This window comes from Rattus norvegicus, chromosome 16 (genome assembly GCF_021556685.1).
Source record: "Rattus norvegicus strain SHRSP/BbbUtx chromosome 16, alternate assembly SHRSP_T2T, whole genome shotgun sequence".
In the NCBI taxonomy this organism is placed as follows: Eukaryota; Metazoa; Chordata; class Mammalia; order Rodentia; family Muridae; genus Rattus; species Rattus norvegicus.
In genome coordinates, this window is record NC_141549.1 from 41,074,911 (window position 1) to 41,100,405 (window position 25,495).

A 25,495-nucleotide genomic window follows, 5' to 3' on the forward strand; every position below is an offset into this window, starting at 1 on the left:
ATTGACTAAACTGCCAGAGACTCAGTGCACCACGGTGGAGAGATAGCACAGTGGTCCCCACTCAGAGATGGGGATGGGGGATAGAGGATGAGTAGAATGTATCAGTAATGGGGGCACTGGAAGGGAGAGGTGCTTGGGATGCAAATAAATAACAAATTAATTAATAATTTAAAGAAAACATAATCATGGGGTTGGGGATTTAGCTCAGTGGTAGAGCGCTTGCCTAGGAAGCGCAAGGCCCTGGGTTCGATCCCCAGCTCCGAAAAAAAGAACCAAAAAAAAAAAAAAGAAAGAAAGAAAGAAAACATAATCATGCTGAGAAGATTCAGGATTCTATTTAAGCATGTAAGCAATTTCCAGTTTGATCTATCTTTATCACTAACAAATTTAATGGTGGTAATGTTTAACAAAGTGTCACTATCCTATTTGAGCAATTAGGTTTTAATTTAATGCCATATGTAATTTGAGATTATTATTTTATAAATAACTAGCTAATTGTTTCTTCTGAGTCTATGTAACATAAAAATTAGGAATAAAATTATGTAAGCCAATATTCTTTACTTCAAAATATTCTACTTTAAAGATATTTATCTAATTCCAGGGAACTATATGAGTCTGTAAATCACTTGTAGGCATAAGCAAGAAAAACTGAGTTCTGCTCTTCAATTTTACATTTCTTAAATGTACATACTTGGTGATACATACTTTCAATTCCAGTGATTCCAGGGGACACGGGTAGATCACCGAGGCTCACTGACCAACCAGACTACTCTACTCAGCAAGCTCCTGGTTCATTAGAGAATTTTATTCTAAAATCAATATGGGCAGCGCAAAGAAAATGATGCTCAAGTTAATATCTGGCTTCATACATACGTACATACATACATACATGTATACATACACACGCATTTAAGTATCTAGGTTTTGTTATATACATGCATATTTTCAAAGCTTAATCTTATTATTTTGGCATATATACTATTCACACCTTCCTTCACAACATCAGTGTTCTATTAATACAGCAGCTTTGCATTAGGGGGAAACACACAGTTTAGTAAACATGGACAGAAAAATAGATATTATTGGCAAACATTTTTTGTTGTAAATAGAATTTGAACACATAAATAAAACATTCTAATGATTATTTTGAATATTTTAAATAGCTTAGAACACTACTGGCTTAATTTAAAATATACAATATTAATTACATTTCTAAATTTTAATTCATTTATTGTCCATTGGAATTTTATAGTTAATGAGAGCTTATATGACATACGCCATATTCTATGTGGTATTACACGCTGAAGATTCAGAAACATTTTTCCATTTTGCAAAAGTTTTAGAGAGTTAAACATTGTTCAAGAAAAAATTGAATTGTTTTGCATTTGCTGTTCTTCTGAGTAATTCATATAATTCTTTAGAAGCTGTTTATTGATTTGGAGAGTGGCCAAGAAGCTATGTGGAGTCTGCTCAGTGTACCATACAGATGCAATGGAATTAACTTCCTTTTAGAAAACATATTGAATGTTTTAGCCTTACTTACATACTTTGTGAGAATAACAGACAAAATGTTTGCTGCTTCTGAGTAAAATGAAGTGAATGCTTAAATTTATTTCTATTTAATGATACCTAAATGGTATATAAACAATCTAACAAAATGAAGCAGAACTAAAGGGGAGTTGTAATGAATCTTTACATACTTTGTATCCTGGGTAGATAATACTATTAGCAATACTTTATAATTTGTAGATATTTTTATATTTATTTTTTGTATTTAAAATATGACATTTTCTGCTTCCTATTCTTCCCTTAATCCCCTTCCATGTTCCCCTTTGTAAGTCTCAAATCCACAGATTATATATATAATAATAATATATAATATAATATAATAATAATATATATTAATATATATATAATCTATTATAGTTGAATGTAAGGCGTCATGATAAGTAAAGATAAGTTGCCAAACTGTGGTATGTTTTCATTTTTCATACTTGTACCTGGTAATCTCTCTCATCTTTTATTTGTATACAATGTAAGCATTTTAGTAGACTACAATCGAACATAAGACCTAGGACAGACTTAACACCAACCTGATGCTAAAGTTGAGAAACCAAAGTACCATTATTCCATTTCTAGATCATAGTTTTGTCCTGATCTACTTCTGAATCTACTGATATATTAATTTTTCTCTACAATTAGCTTAGTATTTGTACTTGATCACTTTCATTACAGAAAAGCTATTTTAACTGACTAAATTCCCAGAGATTGAGAGTATTAGGTCGCTTTAGTAGTGTCACATGACAGGCAAGCATTATACCTGAGATCTTGTCATTTTCCTTTAGGCCAAAAACTAACTCAGTATGCTACACAATGTACTGCCTTTTGCAAGTGATGTTGTCTCAAAAGCAAGGTGCCCTTTGAGGAAGCAGATTGTTTTCTGTCAGGTACTGTGTCTATCCCACTCATGGGGGTCACTGTGTGACCTTTATTAACACCAAGTGGAAAGGACCCTGCAACATGTTTTTCTCACTTATAGAGGATCATTTCTTGCTCACTCGGAAGCAATTTTGTTGAGAAAAAAACTTTTTTTAGTAGTGATGACAAAGTATTCCAGCAGTCTTTGCTGAGCAGTTTAGAATGATATTTTCTTACAGTGCTTTTGTGACTTCTAAGAAGAACTGATTTTTAAACTATATTAAGTAAACTCATACTTCAGGATATTTCTTCAGCTTGAATGAAAGCATCTATTTTTTATCAGCTACAAAGGATGATTGCTAATATGTATAAATTCTCTAGCACACTTTATGTAAGTGGTGATTTAAAAAATAGTAACAGAGCAATAACCAAAACTATGTGTGACAAAATAAAAAAATCATCTCAACATTTTTTTATTTAAACACAAAAAATAGGAAGACAATATTCTTTGCTAGGAAGCTGAGTAGCTAAGATTGAATCAGTGGGTTAAGGGTTTATGTGCATATTGACCAGGGGCTTTCTTAATTCATTTGGTTTAGAAGAATGCATTGTTCAGAGCTTTAATAAGCTATTTTGAGAAATAAGATTTGAAGAGTAGAGGCAATAAAACTACCTTCAATGGATGAATTCTCCAGAATGAATTACGTTTTAGAACACAATTCTCCATGACCAGGGTACTAAAAATTGTCAAGGGCAAATAATTTAGCCCTGGTAAGTAATGAGAAATAGAAGTCCCATAAAGGAAAGAAGATTGCAAAAGCAGATTGCCCGCATCCAAATAAAATAGTTATTCAGCTTTTATAGTGGGTGATGATTCTATACTCATGGCATTTTTTTTAAAAAATAATGTCTCTTTTGTTTCATTTTTAAAAATTTTTGTTTTGTTTCCACTTTCTTGTTTTGAGTTGAAGGAAAGTAGACTAATTCAGACTTATGATACAAATTAAATAATTCAAATCTTATTTCTCAAAAATAGCTAATTAAAACTCTGAACAAAGAATTGTTCTATTGCCAACTGAATCAAGCAAACTCATTGTCAATATGCACAAAGACACTGAACTCAGTGATTCAATTTTGGCTTATCAGCTTCCTAACCAAGAAAATTGTTATCTTCCCATTGGTTTTCTGTAAAATTTCATCTTTGTATCAGATAGATAATTGAATGAATAAGGGGGCCTACAAAACAATTTGTCCAGGTTATTATTAAATTAGAAATTTAATGAGATATGAGTTTATTTTCTAGTTGTTCACAGAGCTTCTAAATAAAACTTTAAAACATCCCAGACCAAAGACTCATAACCCAGATACATCAATGGCAGTTTCTTAGCAAAATTTATAACTTATAAAAATAAAGTTAGAGTTTTTGCACAAACAACTGCGTATAAAGAAGACTGCTAAATAAAATGTTACACTGGTCACAAGATTGGAAGTCTCACCTGCAGCTATCTATGACAGTAAGGCAGCAACAGAGACCAAGCATTGCATGACTGGGCCTTAGCAAGTTCAATTTCTGCAATGAATCTAAAGTTTGGGCCTCAGGCTTAATCACATATTGTAGACAGGATCATTTCTGGTTTAAAATTTTTGAGGTGTGTGCAAGCAAAGGACATCCAGAGACCACCCCATCTATCCTGCCTGCAGATACCAAATCCTATACCATTGCTGATGCCAAGAAGTGCTTGCTGATAGGAGCCTGATATGGCTGTTTCTCTGAGAGGTTCTACCAGCACCAGACCAATAAGATACTTACATTCAAGCATCAGACTGAGCCTGGGACCAAAATGGAAGAGCTAGGGGAAGGACTGAAGGAGCTGAAGGGGATTGCAACGCCATAGGAAGAGCAATAGCAACTAACTGAACTACCCAGAGCTCCCAGGGACTCAACCACCAAGGTATGCACATGGAGCAAGCCAGGACTCCAAATACATATGTAGCAGAGGATGGCCTTATCTGACATTAATGGGAGGGGAGGGAGGCTTGATGCCCCCGTATAGGGGGATGCTAGAGGTGTGAAGTAGGAGTGGGTGGTGGGTGGGTGGAGGAGTACCATCATAGAGGCAAAGGGGAGGGGAGAGAGAAGATAGGAGGGGGGCTGGTAGAAGGGTAACTGGAAGGGGGATATCATTTGAAATGTAAACAAATAAAATGATTAATAAAAAACACATGTTGGGGATTGGCTAACCAAATACCCTTCAGTCATCAGTTCCCTGTAGCCTAAATCCTCCAGTGGGCAGGTTTCCAATTTCCTCCCTCTCCACTACTGTTTCTCCTGGTCTTCCATGCAGTAATTATAGAAGAGTATCTTCATGTCTCTGTCTCATGCCTAATTTTCAGGTTTTCAGAGTAGCCCAGCCTCAAGCAGTAGGCCCCTTCTTAAGACAGCACTAGAGTACAGTTCTCTAAGGGTCAGAGAACAACAAAATAGATTTTTTTCTCTATTTCTCTTCCTTCTCATGTAGGAGGAATCACCATCTCATCAAATTTCTCTACTGGATTCATGGTTTATGAAACCTGGAGAATCATATTGTCACTAATACTGCTCAACTATTCTCATTGTGACTACCTGATATTTTTGTATTTGTGGCTTCAGGTCTCCCACCCTACAGGAGGTAAGAGTAGGAATGACTGTCTTGTTGCCTCTTATTTAATCCTTTTCACAATTCCTCTCTTTAGCTCTGGAGATTACCAACTATTCCTTGTTACCAAGTCTTCTCATTTCCAGAGTGGCTCAGAAGAAGCTGATAACTCTACTTCTTACACTGTGGGCAGCAGTTAGTGGAGAGGCGTGTGGCCCAGGGAAATGCTGTGAATGAGATTAAATGTTCATCCAGGAATAAAGCATCTTTATTAACCCAGCACCCATCACCACCAACAAGGCTCAAGGAATATCCTAAAAAAGGGACAGAAAATAAAATGTAAGAGCTAGATTATTTGGGTGGATTGTTGTGAAATGCTGTCTTTCAGATGTGACTTTGGCATCACAGCAACTAGCCAAGTTGGTATAGGTGGTATCTAGGATTCTCTCCATATTGTAGAGCTGGATAATTGCTGGAGCTGGGAGGATAATTCTTTATTGAGAATACTGCAAACAATCATTTTTATGCTCCAGTGTATGCCACACACAGATTCACATATAGGCAGCACAAACTAGATTTAGTGGTCCAAAAAATTAGAAAGTTACTCAAAAACAACGATTTTATGAAATTCTTAGGTAAATGGATAGAATTAGAAAATATCCTGAGTGAGGTAATTAGTCACAAAAGAACACACATAGTATGTACTCACTGATAAGTGAATATTAGCCCAAAAGCTTGGAATACCCAAGATACAATTCAAAGAACACATGAAGGAAAACCAAAGTGTGGATGCTTTAGTCCTTAGAAGGGGGAGCAAAATATTCAAGGGAGGAACTATGGAGACAAAGCGTGGAGCAGAGATTGAAGGAAAGGCCATCCAGAGAATGCCCCCGCTGGGGATCCATCCCACATACAGACACCAAACCCAGATATTATTGCAGATGCCAGGAAGTGCTAGCTGACAGGAGTTCTTTATATTTGTCTCCTGGGAGGCTCTGCCAGAGCCTGACAAATACAGAGGCAGATGCTTGCAGTCAGCTATTGGACTGAGAATCTGTACCCAGTAGAGGAGTTATAAAAGGACTGAAGGAGCTGAAGGGGTTTGCAACCCCACAGAAAGAACAACAATATCAACCAACCAGACCCCCCCCCAGAACTCTCAGAGACTAAACCACCAACCAAAGAGTACACATGAAGGGACCCATGGCTTTAGCCGCATATGTAGCAGAGAGGACTGCCTTGGCAGACATCAATGGGAGGAGAAGCCCTTGGTCTTGTGAAGGCTTAATGTCCCAGTACAGGGGAATTCCAGGGCTGGGAGGCAAGAGTGGTTGGTTGGTTGGTTGGGTGGGTGGGTGAGGGAGCACCCTCATAGAAGTATGGCAGAGAGGATGCGATGGGGGGTTTCTGGAGGGGAAACTGGGTAAGGTGATAACATTTGAAATGTAAATAAATAAAATATCCAATTAAAACAAACGTTACCCAACCAATTTGCCATTTTAAGAGGGACCATGAAGAATGAAGTTTGCAGAAAATTTTTGAGAACAGTTTTACTATATATTGAAAAAATAAGAGTCAATAATGTTAGGATCAGTGAAATAAAAGCACAAAATATCTCAGACTATAAATGAAATCCTTTCATCAGTAGGGGAAATAAGTCTGAGATAAGTATGAATGTATCTTTAATTAATGCAGATGTCTATTTGCATACATACACACATGTAAAGTATGAAAAATAACATCTGGACCAGATACATCATTATAATAATAAAAGGCAGAATGTAATTTGACTTTCATGTATTAGTAACTTTGCAAATATGTGAAAAAAATACCATGTTACATTTTTCTCAGATTATTTCCTGTTTTGCTCATCCTATGTATTATTAAACACAGATAGACTAATTGTACTAACTGTACTCATAAATACCATATAAATATATACTCTGGGGGCTGGGAATGGAGCTAAGTGACAGAATATATTCCCAGCATGGTAAGACTGAATTTGGTGCCAGGACCACCAAAACAATAACTACAATTATCAAATATGTAATTTTGATTATTCAATTTTTCAAGGACAAATATTCTCAAGAGAGCAGAAATGTGATTCTTGGTGGTTGAGAAGAATCATCCCTTTCTGAAATATTCATCATAGATAAATAAATATGCATTGTAGATAAAGTGTTAAATTTTCATAAGGAGGGAAATTAAGGGGAAAAGTGTGTAAAAGGGTTCTATAGGTAGGTTTAATGAAAAAAAATAGCACTTAGGAACCATCATCCTAGGTAAAAAAGCAAAGAGGAGATGGAAAATGTATTTGTTTCTCTTTTCATGTCTGCTGTTAAGTATTGATTAATAATTTTAATTTCATGGTGCATTGGATAAAGGATAGCAATTATCCTGGTAGCTACTTACAATAGAATAAAGGGTAAAATACATTTAAAGGTGAAGATTTTGTCTGTCGTGGCTGTTTTCTAAATGTTTATTTAAAATGTTTGATATGCTGTAATTCAACAAATTATCATTGAAAAAAATTAGTGAGCAGAAATTACAAGAGGAGCTGTGCACATAAGAAATGGCAGTAGAGAGCAGGGGAATGTGGAAACGAAACCCAAGGCGAAGGAAGACCTACACCAGAGCAGTGGGGTTAAGTCTTTATCATGTTGGCTCAGATTGGAGTTTGAAAAGAGCTCTGGTAGACTCCTCAAGCAAGGTTTCTTTGTGAGAACAAAAGTGAGTAAAGGAGAGAGAGAGAGAGAGAGAGAGAGAGAGAGAGAGAGAGAGAGAGAGAGAGAGAGAGAGAGAAGAACAGGAAGAAAGACACAGTCAGAGCAATATTGAGAAAAGGGAAGAATACTTTCTTGTTCCTAGGTCTGGGGAATGAAGAGAGTGGCACATTTCCAGGTGTATTTCCTGTCTCAGAGATAAAAATAATGTTACATTCAATTCAACTGATACAGTAAATGAGGTCACAAGTGAAGGTTGCCAGTGAATTATTTGTGAATACTTGATGTATCTATTTAATATCAATAGATATGTTAAGAAGCTCATTTTTGCTGATTGAGTCCTTTAATATTCCTTTGTGACAGGATTATTTGTCTTATGATTTAGCTACTATCTGGATGGTTGGCAATATTCCACAAGTAAAAAATAATTTATAAAAGATTCTCCAGATTACAACACTAATGTGCTACTGAACTTATTTTGTATGTTCTCCATAGAGCGAAAGGGTTATGCTTTCAAGCCTCCTTGAAGAGAGTTAAAGCAAACTGTTCTCTTTTACATTGAATGCAAACCTAATCTCCATGCACTAAAGGTTTTTTCAGAGAGATAGAGAGAGGGAGAAAGAAAGGGAGACTCTGTTCAGTATGAGCCTCCCATTTCCTATTGGTACTTTGAGGAACAAGTACTTTTTAACCTCTTTTCTATATGTGCTGCTTTTTACAAGACATAGGAGTACAGAGCTGTGTTTTTGTCTCCCTGGCTTGTTTTGAACCCTTTTGGTACAAAGTCAGACCAATTGATATTTTGGTAAACAGACTGGAACTGTCAGGTCCCAGCCATTGAAAAATGTCAGGAGGTTGGTTCAACAGTGCTTCATGGTTAGTTTTGCCTTCTGTATCAGCTACATTCTGTCAGTAGCTGAGGACCAATGGAAACTGCTTGCCAAATACTTAACACTAATTGACATAAAAGTAACACGTTTTGGTTGTCGCCAATCATTTTAGAGAACCTGATCTCCAATTTTAGTTCCTATTTGTTATTTGGAGGTAGGAACGACATTGTGCAGTGAATTATTTCAGCATATCACCTTCTCTAAGTAAACGGTTTGAAATGAATCCCTCGAACTGTTCATGAGATCCTGGCATCTGATGGGCAACAGAAAGTGTTTAACTGTTCCAGTGGATAATAGTTATGTGCTTCTAAAGAGATTTACATAGGTCTTTATTGCAAATTCAGAGAGAAGTGAATTAAATTAAGTGATGTATGCCTTTGCCGTTACATTTAACATTAAAGAATCCATCACAAACCTTTCAAATATCTAACGAGGAAATAAACATTTTAATCTAGAGATCATAAAGAAGCTCTAGGTAGACAAGTGGTCCTCTAAAGGAGAGGAGTCGCAGAGATGAGAGTCTGAAATTGATTTCCTTCCTAAGCCATCAGCATCTTTTGTTTGGCACATTTTTGTTTTCTCCCGGAATTAAAAAAAATGCTTTTAAACAATTTGTTTGTTTAGGACCACCATATGTCACTAAACAATCATGGATTTTTAAATATTTTTTTGCAGGGAATTTAACAGTAAAGAAAGATCTTCAGGGTGTCTTTTTTGAGAGATGATGGTTAAGGCCTGTGTTGTGGATGAATAAATCAAAATGAGATTTATTCATAAACTTGATGGAGGTTACTAAGGTGTGTAATAATTCCACACACTATTTTCTCCAACTATTCCCATAAATGAGCCCATTTCTGGTTGATGCTTTGAAATGAGAGTACAGAGTACATGCAGGCTGCCTGACCCTGGTTACTCATGCATGGAATTAAAAGTATTCCAGACCAAAGATATTAGTATACTTAGGGTGGCTTTACTACTATAAAAGTAATGCAGTGAGGTCAAGATGTTAACAGTTCCAATGTTAATATTAAAAGTCAATCTGTATGTTTTCAGGCTATTCCTAAAAGAAGTGTAATGAATTATTGAACCTAAATGTAACATAGGATTGCTCTCTGAATGCTATTATAACACTCTTAAAAGTAAAAATGTATTTATAGGAACCTAACTCATTGGTGACAGACTCTAAGGACCAAACAGTCAATTCTAGTAAAGGTTACAAAAGGACAAAACAAGAGACTTCTCCTAAATTGTGTACATGTCTTTCCAACTGTCATGAGAAATAAGTTACAATGAATTATAAGTAATTGCTCTTTAATGATTTAGATTTAAAAAGTGTTCTTGTTGAAGAGACCCTCACAAGATACATCAAGACCTGGTTGTCAGCACACAAAAGATTTTATTGACTCCGGAGGAATAAAAGGCAGGGAATGAGAAACAAAAATAGGAGACAGATGAAAAAGATGAAGGGTAAAGGAATGAGGGGGAAGGCACAGGGATATTTTTCTTGTGGGGGTGGGGAGCAAAGGATAGCCTCCAGATAGAGAGAAGATAGACATGACCCATAAGCAAATGGTAGTTTATAAATGGAAAAGGGGAAACCACATTAGGTTAGGTTGAGATGGACTGTCTTGATTGTGCATGTTAATTGTGGCAGAGGAAGTGCAGCTTTTGGTTGCTAGACTTCAATACATCAATAGTTGGAGCTTGTTAATTAGACTCAGGAGGACAGAGTGGCCAAATAGGGGAATAGGCATAACTAGTTTTAGGAATGTAATCTATGTAATTTTTAGCAAGACATGCCAGAGGCATGTTTGCCATATCTGAGACGACTGGAACTCCTCCACATATAACACCATAAACAATGTAGAGTCTCTTATTTTGGGTCATATTTTTTTATAGAAAACTATGAAATTATCTTTGCATCAATTGTGTAAAAGCCAAATTCTTCTTCAGGAAGTATCAAACTATATGGGAAGGTATATGAGAAAAAGATAAGTGCATTTAGAAATTATTAGCCTGAATTCATCTTATTCTACAATGAAACATTTAACAAATATTTCAGCAGCCAAAGCACTGATTTAAGACTGGGATTGGGGCTGGGGATTTAGCTCAGTGGTAGAGCGCTTACCTAAGACTGGGATTGGGATTCAGAACTATAGGAACACATGAAATAACAGGAGTAAAAAATAGCCTGTATTCTTCCATGTCAACTATATTATAGCAAACTATATTTGCAGAGAAATGTGTTTTGTCAGCCAGAACAAGAAAATTATCTGCTAATATGCAACAGCATGGGTTTAGAAGATAATTCATAATGAGCATTATAACACTTTATAATGATACAGCAAAAACACATCTCAGAGAACATTTAAACAGAATATATAAAGAAAGAGAAAAATATTAAAACCTAAACTGAGTAGAACAATATGATTCCATTGAAGTCTATTTTATAACTTTGCACTTGAAGCATGCACTTTCAATTAATCAAAGAGGTAAAGAACCCAAGTAAATTAGATAAAAACTACTATGAATTTTCTGAAATGTATTTGTCAATGCCAATTCTTAAATTCAGGGATCAAAGGAATTAAAACACAAGACTATGAAGTGAGAATATCACTGAAAGTTTTAGATATGGAAGATACAGTGCAGAATGTTTTTTTTGAAACAATGACACAAAAAATTGGCAAGATTCTTCTTTGAAGATAGATATGGGTGGCTAGAGCAACAGCTCAGGGTCTAAGAGCACAGGCTGGGCTTGTAGAGGAGCCACGTTTGATTCCCAAACCCATACAGTGGTACCCAGCCAACTATAACTCTGGTTCTAAGGTATCTGATGTCCTCTCTGACATAAATAAGAACCTGGCACACATGAGATGAATGTCTGTTAACAACAAAAATAAAGATATAAAATGATAAAAGTGATAAATATTAATCATAAGTTCAAACAGCAGCAAAAATTTTCAGCATAACCATTGCAAACAACACTTATTTAAACTAATTATGTGAAAGACCCCAAACAGCAAGGCACCCACAAGAGAAATATAAAAAAGGCATTTACAAAGATCTTATAAGTGGGATTATTTCTTTACATAGAAAGCTATGGCTAAGCTGGAGGAATAGGAAAGTGTAAACAGGCCTACGTGGGGTCAAGAAATGGAACTCACTCTTAAATGCTTTAATAGAAAGAACTGTTTGGATAGCCCATAATAAATAATGTGGAGAAATATGATTTACAGTAAGTATCCTAAAAATATTAGGGAAGCAAACATTTCTAACTAGTTTAGAAATACGTCATATTGGCACTGAATGACTTTTTCTAAGTATATGAGAAAACATAGTGTATTATGTTAAAATTAGGGTTAAGAGCAGAATTCAATTATGAGTTGCTCTTTGGAAATCAATGCATTCTATGATCTTGCCAAAATAAAGGGGAAGTCACACAGTCATTTTACTCAATCCTGGTATATCACTGGATAAAACACAGTGTCAATTACAAAGGAACAAAACAATAACAACAAAAAATTCTTAACACCATGCTTGTCACAGTGGCTCAGCAGGTAAGGGACATTGCTAAACATAAGGAGCTCACGTTGATCTCTAACTGCAGAGGTTGAAAGAGAAAACTTACTGTAGAGAGTGGTTCTCTGACCTTCACATAACTGTAACGGTATTCAGACACACACATATACATCCACAGATATATACACAGAAACGCACATGCACGCATACATGTGCACACACATACATCCACAATAAAATAGTTTTGTGAAAAAACTTAATAAACAAAAAAACCTGAGTCTGATAAAAATTCTTTATAGGAAAGTAACATTTAATGTGCTTTTTAAGAGGGAGCTACAAATTTTTAAAGTAGTAATTGCACAGATACTTTACATAGTCATGGTTTCTATAGATATCTTCATACAAGTATATTATAGACTTCAACTACATTAATTCTCATTTCCTCCTACAACTTACATTGATATACCTAATTCCTTTGGGTACCTTCTCCTATATGTGGCAGTATACATGTGCAAAATATAATATTTGTAAAAATAATCTTCAAAAACAGATTATATACATTACTAGTCTTTCTGAGTATGGTTTATTTTCCTTGATGCAATAGTCTCAAGGTATATCTATTTTCAAGGAAAGGAGATAATTTCAGTTTTCTTTGTAGGTTAACTAAGCTTCTTACAGATATATTTTCACTCTACATTGGTACATAGATTTCTCAGGTCATTCTGTAACTTGGCGCTTGTATATAGTGCTGCAGTGAACACTGATTTATATATCTGTGACATGCTGACCTGGAATCCTTCTGGTAAGTACACAGAATTTGGTGATAAAGTGTCTTAGTTTTAGTTGCTGAGCAGTCACCTAATGATTTCTTTAGTACCTGGACTAATTTACATTCCCTACAACTGAGTATAAGGTGTCCAGTTCTCTCTCATGCTCACTAGGATTAAATGTTTTCTATTTTCTTAATGACAACATTTCTAAATAAAATTAGATGAGATATCAATATAACTTTAATACACATGCACATACACACTCAAATAATTTTTACAAAATTTCATTAGTTATTAACTACTCTATAATAAAAATGGTTTATAAAAGATCTTTAATAAATATATAAATATCTAAGAATAAATGTAAAATATATGGCTGCCTAAAACATTATTAATTAATGAGTAACTGAAAAGGGAGAGTAAGTGGGAAATTATAAATAACAGAGTCATTGTGTTCATGGATTGAATATTTAATTTTTATTGTTTATGTGTATCATTGTATTAGGACTTTTTCAGAAAGTATGTTAAGCCATTAGTCTTTTAAGAGTGTGAAAAATAAATTTTAGTTAAAGGAGCAATATATGAAAAATACATAAATCATTATTATCATAATGTAGAATTTAACATGCTATTAACCCTAGATGTCCATACTTTGGGAAGAAATTGCAGAAACTTTCAGCCTACTGGAGACAAAGGTTATTTAACACCAGGATAAATTTCTACAAATATTTTTGTGTGCTTTTTGCTAAAATTAAAACATATTACATAGAGCTGAATATAGTCATTCTACTGTATTAGTAATGAATGGGTTCCTAAAATGTATTTTAAGGCATATTTTTAAGTAATGAAATGTTTGTGTAAGGGAAATGCAAGACAAAAAACATGAAATTTCTGTGAAATTCCATCTCCTAGAAATGTCAGAGAAGCTATATCCATGAAGACTCAACAACATGGATGCCTAAATGAGACCTTAACAAGGATGACACCAATAGATGCTAACATGGATGGGGAAATCTCACGAGGGCCCAGTGGTAGATAAAGAAGAAAGAAAACTAACGAATAGTTCTTAGGGCAGAGGAACCGAATTGTTTATGTAAGACATACACATACGAGAAAAATAATGCACACTGAGATAGCTGCATCTGTATATTTAGGGAAAATAGATAAAATAACAATAAAATATAGATCATGGATTTGTAGGAGAGTAGTGTACATGGATATGGTTCGAAGGAGAGAGAGGAGGGGAAAATGTGTAATTATGTTTTAATTTCTAAAATAAAAAATCAATTATTTGTAAAATAATAAAAATTGAAAACAAGGAAAAACTAAAAGCAGAGATAGCCTTGTTGGGCACCAATGGGAAGAAAAGTCCTTGGTCCTGCCAAGGCTTGATGGTCCAGTGTAGGGGAATATCAGGGCTGGGAGACAGGAAGGGGTAGATGGGTGGGTGAGGGAAGACCCTCATGGAAGCAGGGGAAGAGGGCATGGGATAGGGGTTTATGATGTATAGGAAACTGGGGAAGAAGATAAGATTTGAAATGTAAATTTAAAAAATCCAATAAAAAAATGAAGACTCAGACCAAAAATAAGAGGAGAATCTATTTTCAATTTTAAAAAAAGTGGAAAAATAGAAACTGGGAGTTTGGGGAAATGTAAGTGTGAGAAATAACTAATTTCATTCGGAATTCACCTATATTGTGTGATTTAGCTCCAAAAGCATTCATTAAGCCATGGCTCTGAGCACTAACAGAACAATGGGGATATCATCTTATTTCTGTTATCAAGTTTTCAGGAATTAATGTTTATGGGAAACATAAAAAAAATAAAATGCAGATCAAAAATATATCTCATATTTTAACACATTTTTATTTAGTATAAAAATTATTTATCTAATTAAGAGATAAGTTTCTACCCAGAATTTTTATAAATTCTTATTTATGTATAAATTTTAATGCTTCTATTGTTTCTATAAATCATATTATATATTTTTAAAATTTGGTATTGTTCAGTTTTTTGAAAGAAGGCCCAAGTGTGGATACTTCAAACCCACTTAGAAGGGGAACAGAATAATCATGGGAGACAGAGGTCAGGAGGAGTTTAGATGGAAGAGGAAAAGGGGAGGAAAAGAAGTGGAGCAGGATTGGGTATGGGAGGAGCGAGGAGAGAACACCAGAGGACCAGGATAATGAATCAAAACATGCAGCAGTGTGAGATGAGGGGCACAGGGAACCTCTAGAAGTTCCAGAAATCTGGGATGTGAGAGGCCACCAGGACCCAGTTGGGACGACATTAGCCAAAAATACCAAACAGTGGGGAGATGGAACCTGAAGAGACAACCTCAAGTAGATAGATATGGCCCCCAGTTGCGGCAGGGGCCACCCACCCTTCTTCAAATTTTTTGACCCAGAATTGTTCCTCTCTAAAGGAAATGCAGGGACAAAAATAGAGCAGAGACTGAAAGCAAGGCCACTCAGTGACCGGCCCAACTTGGGATCCATCGCGTGTGCCCACACCAAACTCTGACACTATTGCTGACACCACATTGTGCTTGCAGGCTGGAGCCTGGCATGGCTGTCCTCTGAGAGGCTCTACCAGAAGCTGACTGAGACAAATGCAGATACATTCAGCCATCCATTGAATTAAGTTCGGGGCCCCTATGGAAGAATCAGGGGAAGCTGAGGGGCATTGGAACCTCATAGAAAGAGCAACAGTGTCAATTAACCCATGCCTCTCAGGGCTCCCAGAGACTAAGCCACCAACCAAGGGGCATATGTGGGCTGGTCTGTGGCCCTGGATACATGTGTAGCAGAGGACTGCCTTGTCTGACCTCACTGCAAGAAGATGCACTGAATCCTGTAGAAACTTGATGCCCCAGGGATGACGGATGCTGGTGGGGGTGGGTGGGCAAATGGAGCAGCACCTTCTCAGAGGGTGTGGGGAGAAGGATTGGGGTGAAGAATTCAGGGAGAGGGAATCAAGAAGTGAAAATAAATAAATAAGTGTAAATAAATAAAATAATTTAATAAAAATAAAAATGTTTTATTTATTGAGATTTATTGAGATTATATATTTTCTTTATTGTTATTTTGTTGTTATCATTATTATTATCATTATTTTACATACTTGTCATAGTTTCCCTTCTTTTCTCTTCTCCAAGTCACTATGCCCCCCATCTACTCCTCTCTTCAGAAGAGGGAAAGCCTCCCAGAGATATCAACCAAGCATGGCATATCAAGTTGTAGTAGTGTTAGGCACTTCCACTCCTATTAAGCCTGAAAAAGGCAAACTAGTATGAAAAACATGGGACCCAAAAGCAGGCAATATAGTCAGAGACAGCACCTGCTTCTAATTTTATGACTCCCATAAGAATACCAAGTTATAGACTACAACATATCTGCAGAAGGTGTGGATCAGAGCCATGCAGTCTCCTTGGTTATCCATTCTCTCTCAGTCCCTATGATCCTGTTATTATCCTTGTGGTGTCCTTGACCCCTCTGACTACTGCAATCCTTCTTTGGCTATGGGTCTCTGCCTCTGTTTCCATCCATTGCTGAATGAATTCTCTTTGATGACAATTGGGCTAAAATTGTCCAAAATCCTGAATATATCAGAATAAGCACTTGATTCTTCCCTTCCCTTTCCTCCCTCCAAAATCTCCTGTGCACCTGACTTGCTCTTCTTCAAAATTATGGGCTCTTAACAGTAGTATAGGACAGTTATTTTGGAAACCCGTGTATAAATATGTATGTATATTTTGTCACATATAATCAAACATTAAAATACTTTCAAACACACACACACACACACACACACACACACACACACACGGAAAATTAAATAACATAATTTATATGTAAGTTTGGGTAATCTCCAAAAACATAAACTTGAGCAAAGAAAATAAAATTTGTGCATAGTTCTGTATAATCATTTGATTTATATTTTCATAAAAACACCATGAAACTGATTTTTTGACTGATTTATTGACATGAAATGCTTTCTTTAAGTATTCTTTAGACTGAAGTAAATAACTATGATTAGTCTGTTACATTCAATTTTATAATATGGTGATGAGCTTATTAGTTCTTATTACCTATGAATCTTGGTATATCTAAAATTATTTGATGAAAATGTTTTAAAAGAATCAATAGTTTAAAGATCCTTTAACATGTGTGTAATTTTTTGCCATATTGCTTTTAAAGACTTGAACAGTCTAATTGCTAGATGATCTAAAGTAATTTCTACAAGTACATACTTATATCAGGAAAAATATTGAACCTGGCTTTTGTTTAAAAAAATGAAACATTGAACCATTTGACAGTTCTCTGACAATACAATGACTTCATAATTTTCTTCAAATCTTTGTTATACATGAATGCATAGAAATGCACATGAGAAGCTGTCTAAACAGAACCTTAGTTTTCCTTTTTACTTTGTAAAATATATTTACTCTTTCAGTGTTGCCAAAAAAATATGTTTAAAGAGTGAATACTGATTTTCACCACATGAGAGAAATTTCTTGTTCTCTAACACGTGTCAAAAGATAGATGTCAATTGTTTTCTTGCTAGGTTTTTAAGACGATATATCAATTTCATATACTGCTATAGATACATATCTAAAAAACTACATAAACACCTTTAGTTAAACATAAAGCTCCCTGATCATTGAAGAGTTCGAACATTTCTTTAAGAGCTTAGCATCCCTGTGAGATTCCTCTGATGTTTACTTCTATACCCCATTTTTCATCTTTGGTGATTAGCCTCTTGAATTATATATATATATATATATATATATATATATATATATATATATTGGATATTAGCCCTTTATCAGATATGGGGTTAGTGAGGATATTTTTCCCAATCTGTAGGTTGCCTATTTGTCATATTGGCTATGCTCTTTGTCTTACAGAAGCTTTCGAGTTTCATGAGGTCCCATTTATCAATTCCTGATTCTAGAGCCTGAACCATTGGAGTTCTGTTTAGGAAATTTTTGCCTATGCCAATGAGTTCAAGGCTTTTTCCCACTTTCTTTTCTCTTCGATTCATTGTATCTGGTTTTATGTTGAGGTCCTTGATCCACTTGGACTTGAGCTTTGTGCAAGGTGACAAATATGTTTCTGTTTTCCCTTTCCTACATACAGACTACGTTAAACAAGCACCATTTATTGAAAACGTTTTCTTTTTTTTTCATTGTATATTTTTGGCTTTTTTGTCAAGATCAAGTGTTTGTTAAGTATGTGGTTATTTCCGGGTCTTCAATTCTATTCCATTAATCAACGTGTCTCTCTCTGTACCAATATTATGTAGTTTTTATCACTATTGCTTTGTAGTATAGCTTGAAGTCAGGGATGGTGACTCACACAAAACTCTTTTTTCAGAATTCTAGATATTTTTCCAGATCAATTTGAGAATTGCTCTTTCCATATTTTTGAAGAATTGTGTTGGGATTTTGATGATGATTGTGTTGAATTTGTAGATTGATTTTAGTAGAATGAACATAGTAAAAATGTTCATTCTACTAATCCATAAGCATGGGATATCTTTCCATTTTCTCAGGTCTTCTTCAATTTCTTTCTTGAGACTTGAAGCTATTGTCATACAGATCTTTCAAATGCTTGAGTTACCCCAAGATATTTTATATTTTTTGTGGCTATGTTGAAGGGTGTTATTTCACTAATTTCTTTCTCAGTCCATTTGTTATTTGTATAAAGGAAGGCTTCTGATTTATTTGAGTATATTTTATATCCAGCCACATTGCTGAAGTTGTTTTTCAGCTATAGAAGTTTTCTAGAACTTTTTGGGATTGCTTATATACCCTATCATATCATCTGAAAATAATGACAGCTAAACTTCTTCATTTCCAATTTATATCCCCTTCTTCTCCCGTTGTTTTCTAATTGCTCTAGCTAGAACTTTGAGTACTATATACAATAGGTTGGGAAAGAATGCTGATTTCAGTGGGATTGCTTCAGGTACCTCTCCATTTAATTTGATATTGGCTGTTGGTTTGCTGTATATAGCTTTTATTATGTTTAGGTATGGGCCTTGAATTATTTATCTCTCCAATACTTACAACATGAAGAGATGTTGTATTTTGTCAAATGCTTTTTTAGTATCTAATGAGATGATCACGTGATATTTTTGAGTTTGTTTATATAGTGGATTGCATTAACGGATTTTCGTATATTGATCCAACCTTGAATCTCTAGGATGAAGCCTATTCAATCATGGTGGATCATTGTTTCGATGTGTTCTTGGATTCAGTTTGCAAGAATTTTATTGAGTATTTTTACATTGACATTCATAAGGGAAATTAGTCTAAAGTTCCCCCCTTGTTTTTAGTTGGGTCCTTTTTTGATTTAGGTATCAAAGTAATTGTGGCTTCATAGAATGAATTATGTAGTGTTTCTCTTGTTTCTATTTTATGGAATAGTGTGAGGAATATTGGTATTATGACATCTGGCCCTGTTTTTGTTTTTGTGCCCCCCCAACTTGGGAAGTTTTTAATGTCTTCTAATTCCTTAGGGCATATAGGCCTGTTTATATAGTTTACCTGCTCTTGATTTAACTTTGATACATGGTATCTGTCTAGAAAATCATCCATTTCATCTAGATTTTCCAGTTTTGTTGATTATAGGCTTTTGTAGTAGGATCTCCACTAACCAGGTAGCATGTAGAAGCTGATAAGAGGCCCCTGACACGTACAGCAGAGGACTTGTGTTCTCAGTGAGAGAAGATGTGTGCCGAACTCTCTAGAGAATTGATGCCCCAGGGAGTGGGGATGTTTGGCTGCATGGGAGTGAGGGAGTGGCAACATCCTCTTGGAGACAGGGTGGCAGGCAAGGAGGTATGGAATGGGGAGCACCATAGTTCTGCTATAATGGCTGATAGTATGAAATGTTTAAAACATCTCATCAGCATTTGAATGAAAACAGTGGCTTCACCTATTTAGTAACATAGAAGAAAAAGAAAGACACTAATGCAAAATATTTAATGAATACTTAATCTTTGGGGTGTTTATTAATCTCTACTTATGTTTGCTCATGAATGTCAAAATGTGAGGGGCATACATAGAACTGAAAATGTTTGCTAGGCACTTAGAAGGTCATAAAAGTGAGCCATGCCTGCCATGGCAATAAGTTTACTATAATTTGCGAAAAGTATACAGAATAGTAACAAATTTAGTCAACACAGTCATATTGTTAGCTATGAAGGGTAGGCTAGTGATGGACTGAAGAATCACTTCATACAGAACAGAAATCTCTAGGAACCCATCTCTCAGAGTTCCTCTATTTTGTTCACTTCCTATGAACTTACTTCACTAACTTTTCCAACTACTGTTGTGAGAGATATTTTCTAGAAGCAATCTTGCACAGGAGAAATAAAAGGAAATGCAATTCCAGGATTTTAGGATTGCAATCCAAGTATAGAAGAAATAGAAATTAGATATTTTTTGGAGAATATAAATATAAGCTCAGGAAGCACACCGAGAAAAGGCTGGTTGTAGTATTCGTTTGATTTAGAGAAAGCATATATACATATAGGAACTGAGTTAGAGCTAGAGAGCAGTGTGAGTTGAGAATATGCTAGTCTGAAACAACTGCAGTTACTTTGAAGATAGACTCTTGACACTGTGCTTATATAAAAAATAACATTATCTGTGCTACATTAATATACATGGATTTATATGCTATATTAAAGGTGACTACAAACCTTTATCATGCTAAAAGTTTGAATCACATTATTTTTCAATAATGCTTTTCTTATAACTATATTGTATTTGAGGGGACCATGGAGATTTTGTTTAATGGGAAATATTGCATCTATTTGACGGAAATGGTAGCTAAAGTGCTCCTTCTCTGGAGATGAATTCATTTCCTTTGTGTATAAAATCTAAACAACTGAAAGAAAAAGAATCTCACAGTCTATCACTTACAAATCAGATATATTTCATAAGAAATTTCATTATTATATTGGTCTGAAATGTATAAACGATTGGAATTTTCTGATAATAGATTTAAAAAAGATAATTTTCAAGTATTTTATATCATAGTTGATTTAAGACTACCTGGGATACTAATACGATTTTATTCTTGAAAGTTTAAGAAAGCAGTATAACTAGGTACTGAAAGAATCATATAACACTTGTTTTTAAATGTTGGCTGTTTAGTAATTTTCCAGTTCCTCAGGAGTTCAATGACATATTTTTGTCTTGGTATATCAGCTAATCTTCTCTGTTAATGTTATAGATCAAACAAGAAAATAAAACACAATATTTTACATTAATAAAAAGTAATACAAACAAAGCTGATCTATAATGATTAGCTTTCTCTTCTAGGGCCTTATTAACAAATTTCTATGGTTCTCTTAGATTGCAATCTAAAAATGGAGCCACAGTTATAAATGTAAAATATACAACAGTTATAGATTTGTAGGTTATTTTAGTTTTGGGTTGGTTTTGATTTTGGTAGAGTTCTGAGCCTAAGTCTTCAGTGCCAGGATTAGCACTGACATGAAGCAGGATCTCACCAGCTGTATTTTTCATTTACTTATTTCTTTCATTTTGATAGCATTTCATTACATTTCCTAGGGCAGCCTGCAATTCACTCCGGATGCCACATAGCATTTGAACCTGTGATCTTCTTGCCTCAGACTCTAAGTAACTGGAATTAAAGGCCTGTACCTCTACAACCAGTGTCTACTATAAATCTTTATTATTATTTGGGAAAGCACTTTTTTCACTTGAAAAATGAATTTAGGAAGATACATAAATATTGGTATAAGTAGACTGTAAGCATGCAGAGTAATTAAATATCAAGGTATTTACTTGTATGCATACCGTGACTATTAATGTGCACTGGAAATAAATAATCTGGTAAAGTTTTAATTTAAAATAGGAATTTAATAGTATAGGGTTGAATTAGGAAGTTCCAATATTATTTGTAATTTTTTAATTCTCCAGTTAGGTGGACATTTCTAGACAGCTATCATTATTTACAGTTTAGAGCAATTTAGTCATTCCACTAATTTCATTTATCAAAATCTCATTCCATAAAATTAAGTGGTAAATTCTCGCTAATGTAATTGCAAATTAACCCAGTATGAAACTTGATACAGGGTGGATGGGCTTACCATAGTCGTCTCTGCGATGGAGCCAAAGCTGTTTATGAATATGTTGCATGTGACATTAACTGGAGGACCTAATAAAAAAGAGAGAAAAACATCATAAAAGCTGATAGATGCTCACTTAAAATATTTTCAAGTAATTCTGTGCTTTCCATTTAGGTATTCTTTATTTGTTCATAGATGTGCAACACCAAAGGCAGTTACTCTGGAAATCTGGATGTAAAACCTCAAGGTTCATTATATCCTTTGAACAGTGACAATAGCTAGTATGTAAAATTTATTCTAATGAATATAGAAAATGCATGTGATTGAATATATGTAAAAGTCTATTTTCATACTCCACAAAGACCAAGTGGAACCAATTCTGGTTGCTCTCAGGCTCTGTAAGGCAAGAAGGAAAGGAAAAGATGGAGTCTACTTCCTTTAATCTGAAATTTGTAGTGGTTTTGTGACTGTCTAATAAATATAGTCTATGAGTTACTTCAGAGACATTCTATTGTTCTTTTCCAGGGGATGTTTTTCTGTCTCTAACTGACTCCTAAAATCTTGTTGAATATTAGGAATACCACGTAATTATATTTATATTTTAGCTAGACAATGTATGGTGTTACTGTTCCAGTCCCATATACACATTTACCTCCCATCCATACTTTTTACTTTTCATTATTATTATTATTATTATTATTATTATTATTATTTGTTTTATTCTTTGTTGATGACTAAGCTAACAATGTTTTCATGTCACTGCAATCTTTTCTGTAAGCTTTCAGGTGAGAATTGTTGGACAGTAGTTTTCTGAGTTCCTTAAGCCTCTACTTACCTACTTTATCAAGGAATTTCTATGTTTTGGAGGATAGGCCTCTTTGCCTTGGCTTTCTCTTCTTATTAGTACAGGGCACATACCAAGCACCAGAACTGGCTGCTTCAGTCTCGGTTGGGTATGCCCATAATCCTCCACTCCTACATAACCTCCATAGTTCTCAGAACACAAGAGAGTTTTTAAAAGCTCAGATCTGTTTACTATATTGTACAGAATAACTTGAAGTTTAGAACAATAGATGGCAAAATCGGTTTCTGATTGTTTTCAACAAATGTCCAGGAAATTAGGACGGTACCCAAATGTGTTCTTAGGCAAGTCAATTATCGAGTAACTTGTAGCTTCCAAACAGGCCGCACAGGAACAGTTCTCTCTGGAAGCACACTGTCTAAAGAGCTCCAGATGTCTGCTCTTTGGAAGATACAGGCATGATGCCGCATTTCAGGTTATGGTAAAGCTGGGCAGGAAGTGGAATTTAAATGTCTTTTGATGTTAAATAATTCTATCATCTTTTCTTCAGTAGATACCGCCTAGATTGTTACAACTTGTGGTTTAATTCTATGATTCTGAAATCTAATTTTGACAATACTGCCAGTGTTTTATCCAAAGGGGAGAATCCCCACTCAACCATTCCTCAGCTCCCTTCTAAATGCCTGATTCTTCATTTATGATAACTTCAGGGAATTTTATTTTATTCGGTCCATTTATTCACTTCATTAAACAGCTAAGGTCTACATACAGCACATGGAGGATTTACACAGAGGTAATAATGTAACAGGGTTCAAAGCGTTGGAATCAGTTAACTCTTAAGTATTTATTTGTCAGGTTTAGGACATTATTTATTCCAAAATAATCCAGGAGTGGGCAATATTCTACCATTTGTAGCAGTAAGATATCAAGGATATCAAATGTAATAGAGAGTTTTGTGGAAGAGTTGGAGGAAGGATTGAGGGAGCCAGATAAGTTAGAATGAAGAATGTGGATTAGAGTCAACTAACCTGGACCCTTTGGAGCTCCGCAAGACTGAATCACCAACCAAGGAGCATAGACTGGCTGTATGTAGATGCACATACATATGTAGCAGATGTTCAGCTTGGTCTTCATGTAGGTCCCCCAACAACTGGAGTGGGAGCTGTTTCTGACTCTGTTTCCTGAATATGGATTCTGTTCCCCTAAATAGGCTGTGTGTTTGGTCTCAGTGGGAGAGGATGCTCTTAGTCCTGCAGTGAATTATTGTGTCAGGGTGGGGTGGTACCCAGGAGGGATCTCCCCCACCTAGAGAAAAGGGGAAGGAGTGGGAGGAGGAGCTCGCTTGTAAAGGGGGACTGGGAGGAGCTGGGCTGCGATTAGGATGTACAATGAATAAATAAATAAGTTAATGGGAAAAGATCTAGGCATGTGTGTGTGCCTGTAACCATTGGAGATAAGTTGGTTTTAGTATCTTTCTGGTTACTATAGTCTAAACAGCAAACTTTCAGTTCAGTGAAAGACATTGTCTCATGGCAAAAAGATAGCATCCTCTTCTGCTGTCAATGCTTGGGCATATGGAATGCACACTTACATACTCACATGCATACCACACTCACACACACACACGTGGACACACACACATACACGTGTGCATGCACACACACACACACACACACACACACACACACATGCACACACATACACTCCAACATAACAGCAAAGAGAGAGATTCTTTACCCTAAAGTTATTGAAATAGGATATTTAATGGTGTAGGTGTACATTCTGATGCTCACACAGAAAATAAGGATTGAGTCTTTTCTTTATATGTCTCTCTATACCCCAAGCACAATAGTATTTTTTAATAGCCTATAGCCTATACAGAGTTAAATTTTTATTGAATATCATTCATGTTTACTTTCAAACAATATTATAGCAATTAAATGTTCTCCAGATGTATTTTTAACTTATCTGCAAGTTCTGAATGTGCTATTATTGTCTCTAGTTGATGAGATGATTGAATATAAAGGTTCTAGAATGGCATGAGGAAACACAACTGTACTTGCAGAAGAACAATGTTCAAAGGAAAAGTAGACTTTTATACATAGTAAGGAAAACAAAATAAGCTATAAAGTACTTATAATTTCAATTCATTTCTTAGACAACCATTTTCTGACATTGATGATTGTATTATGTATTCCACGTAGTTTTTCATGTTTGTCATTAATTGACTGCAAGGTCTGAAGTGCCTAAATTACCTATGAATGTGTGCAACTTAGTGATACCCTAGTAGTTTCATTTTTCTTGGACCCTCAATCTGGGACTTTTCTCTTTTTTTTCTCTGGAGCAGTACAGCCAACCTGTTTGTATTTTGCAAATCCCATCAGAGGACTGAAAAGTGTTCCCACGGCCTTATTTTGTGATATGCTCTTTCATGGTGCCTATTTCTTTTCTGTAAGGTCATTTCTTCACTTTAATTGAAGAAGCCTTTTATTGTATTTTTTAAAATGTTACATGAGACTATGAATCTTTTAAGCTTCCTTACCTACAGAAGCATGTGTGTATTACTTTCATATATAATCTCCAGTTAGTTTCTCTTACAAAAAATTAGCTAGAAATAATATTTTGC

General features: G+C 35.2%; 2 protein-coding genes across 1 annotated transcript in view; one reads left to right on the plus strand and one right to left on the minus strand.

The window, feature by feature from the left end:
- Window positions 1–25,495, plus strand: part of Erich1 (glutamate-rich 1) — a gene marked incomplete at its 5' end in the record, with an annotated part of 52,793,804 nt that overhangs the window by 10,204,351 nt on the left and 42,563,958 nt on the right.
- Glra3 (glycine receptor, alpha 3) overlaps window positions 1–25,495 on the minus strand; it is a 648,639-nt gene that overhangs the window by 566,188 nt on the left and 56,956 nt on the right. The window contains exon 3 of the mRNA NM_053724.5: window positions 22,089–22,156. Coding sequence (NP_446176.4) covers window positions 22,089–22,156 — 68 coding nt within the window. The remainder of the gene's footprint in view (window positions 1–22,088; window positions 22,157–25,495) is intronic.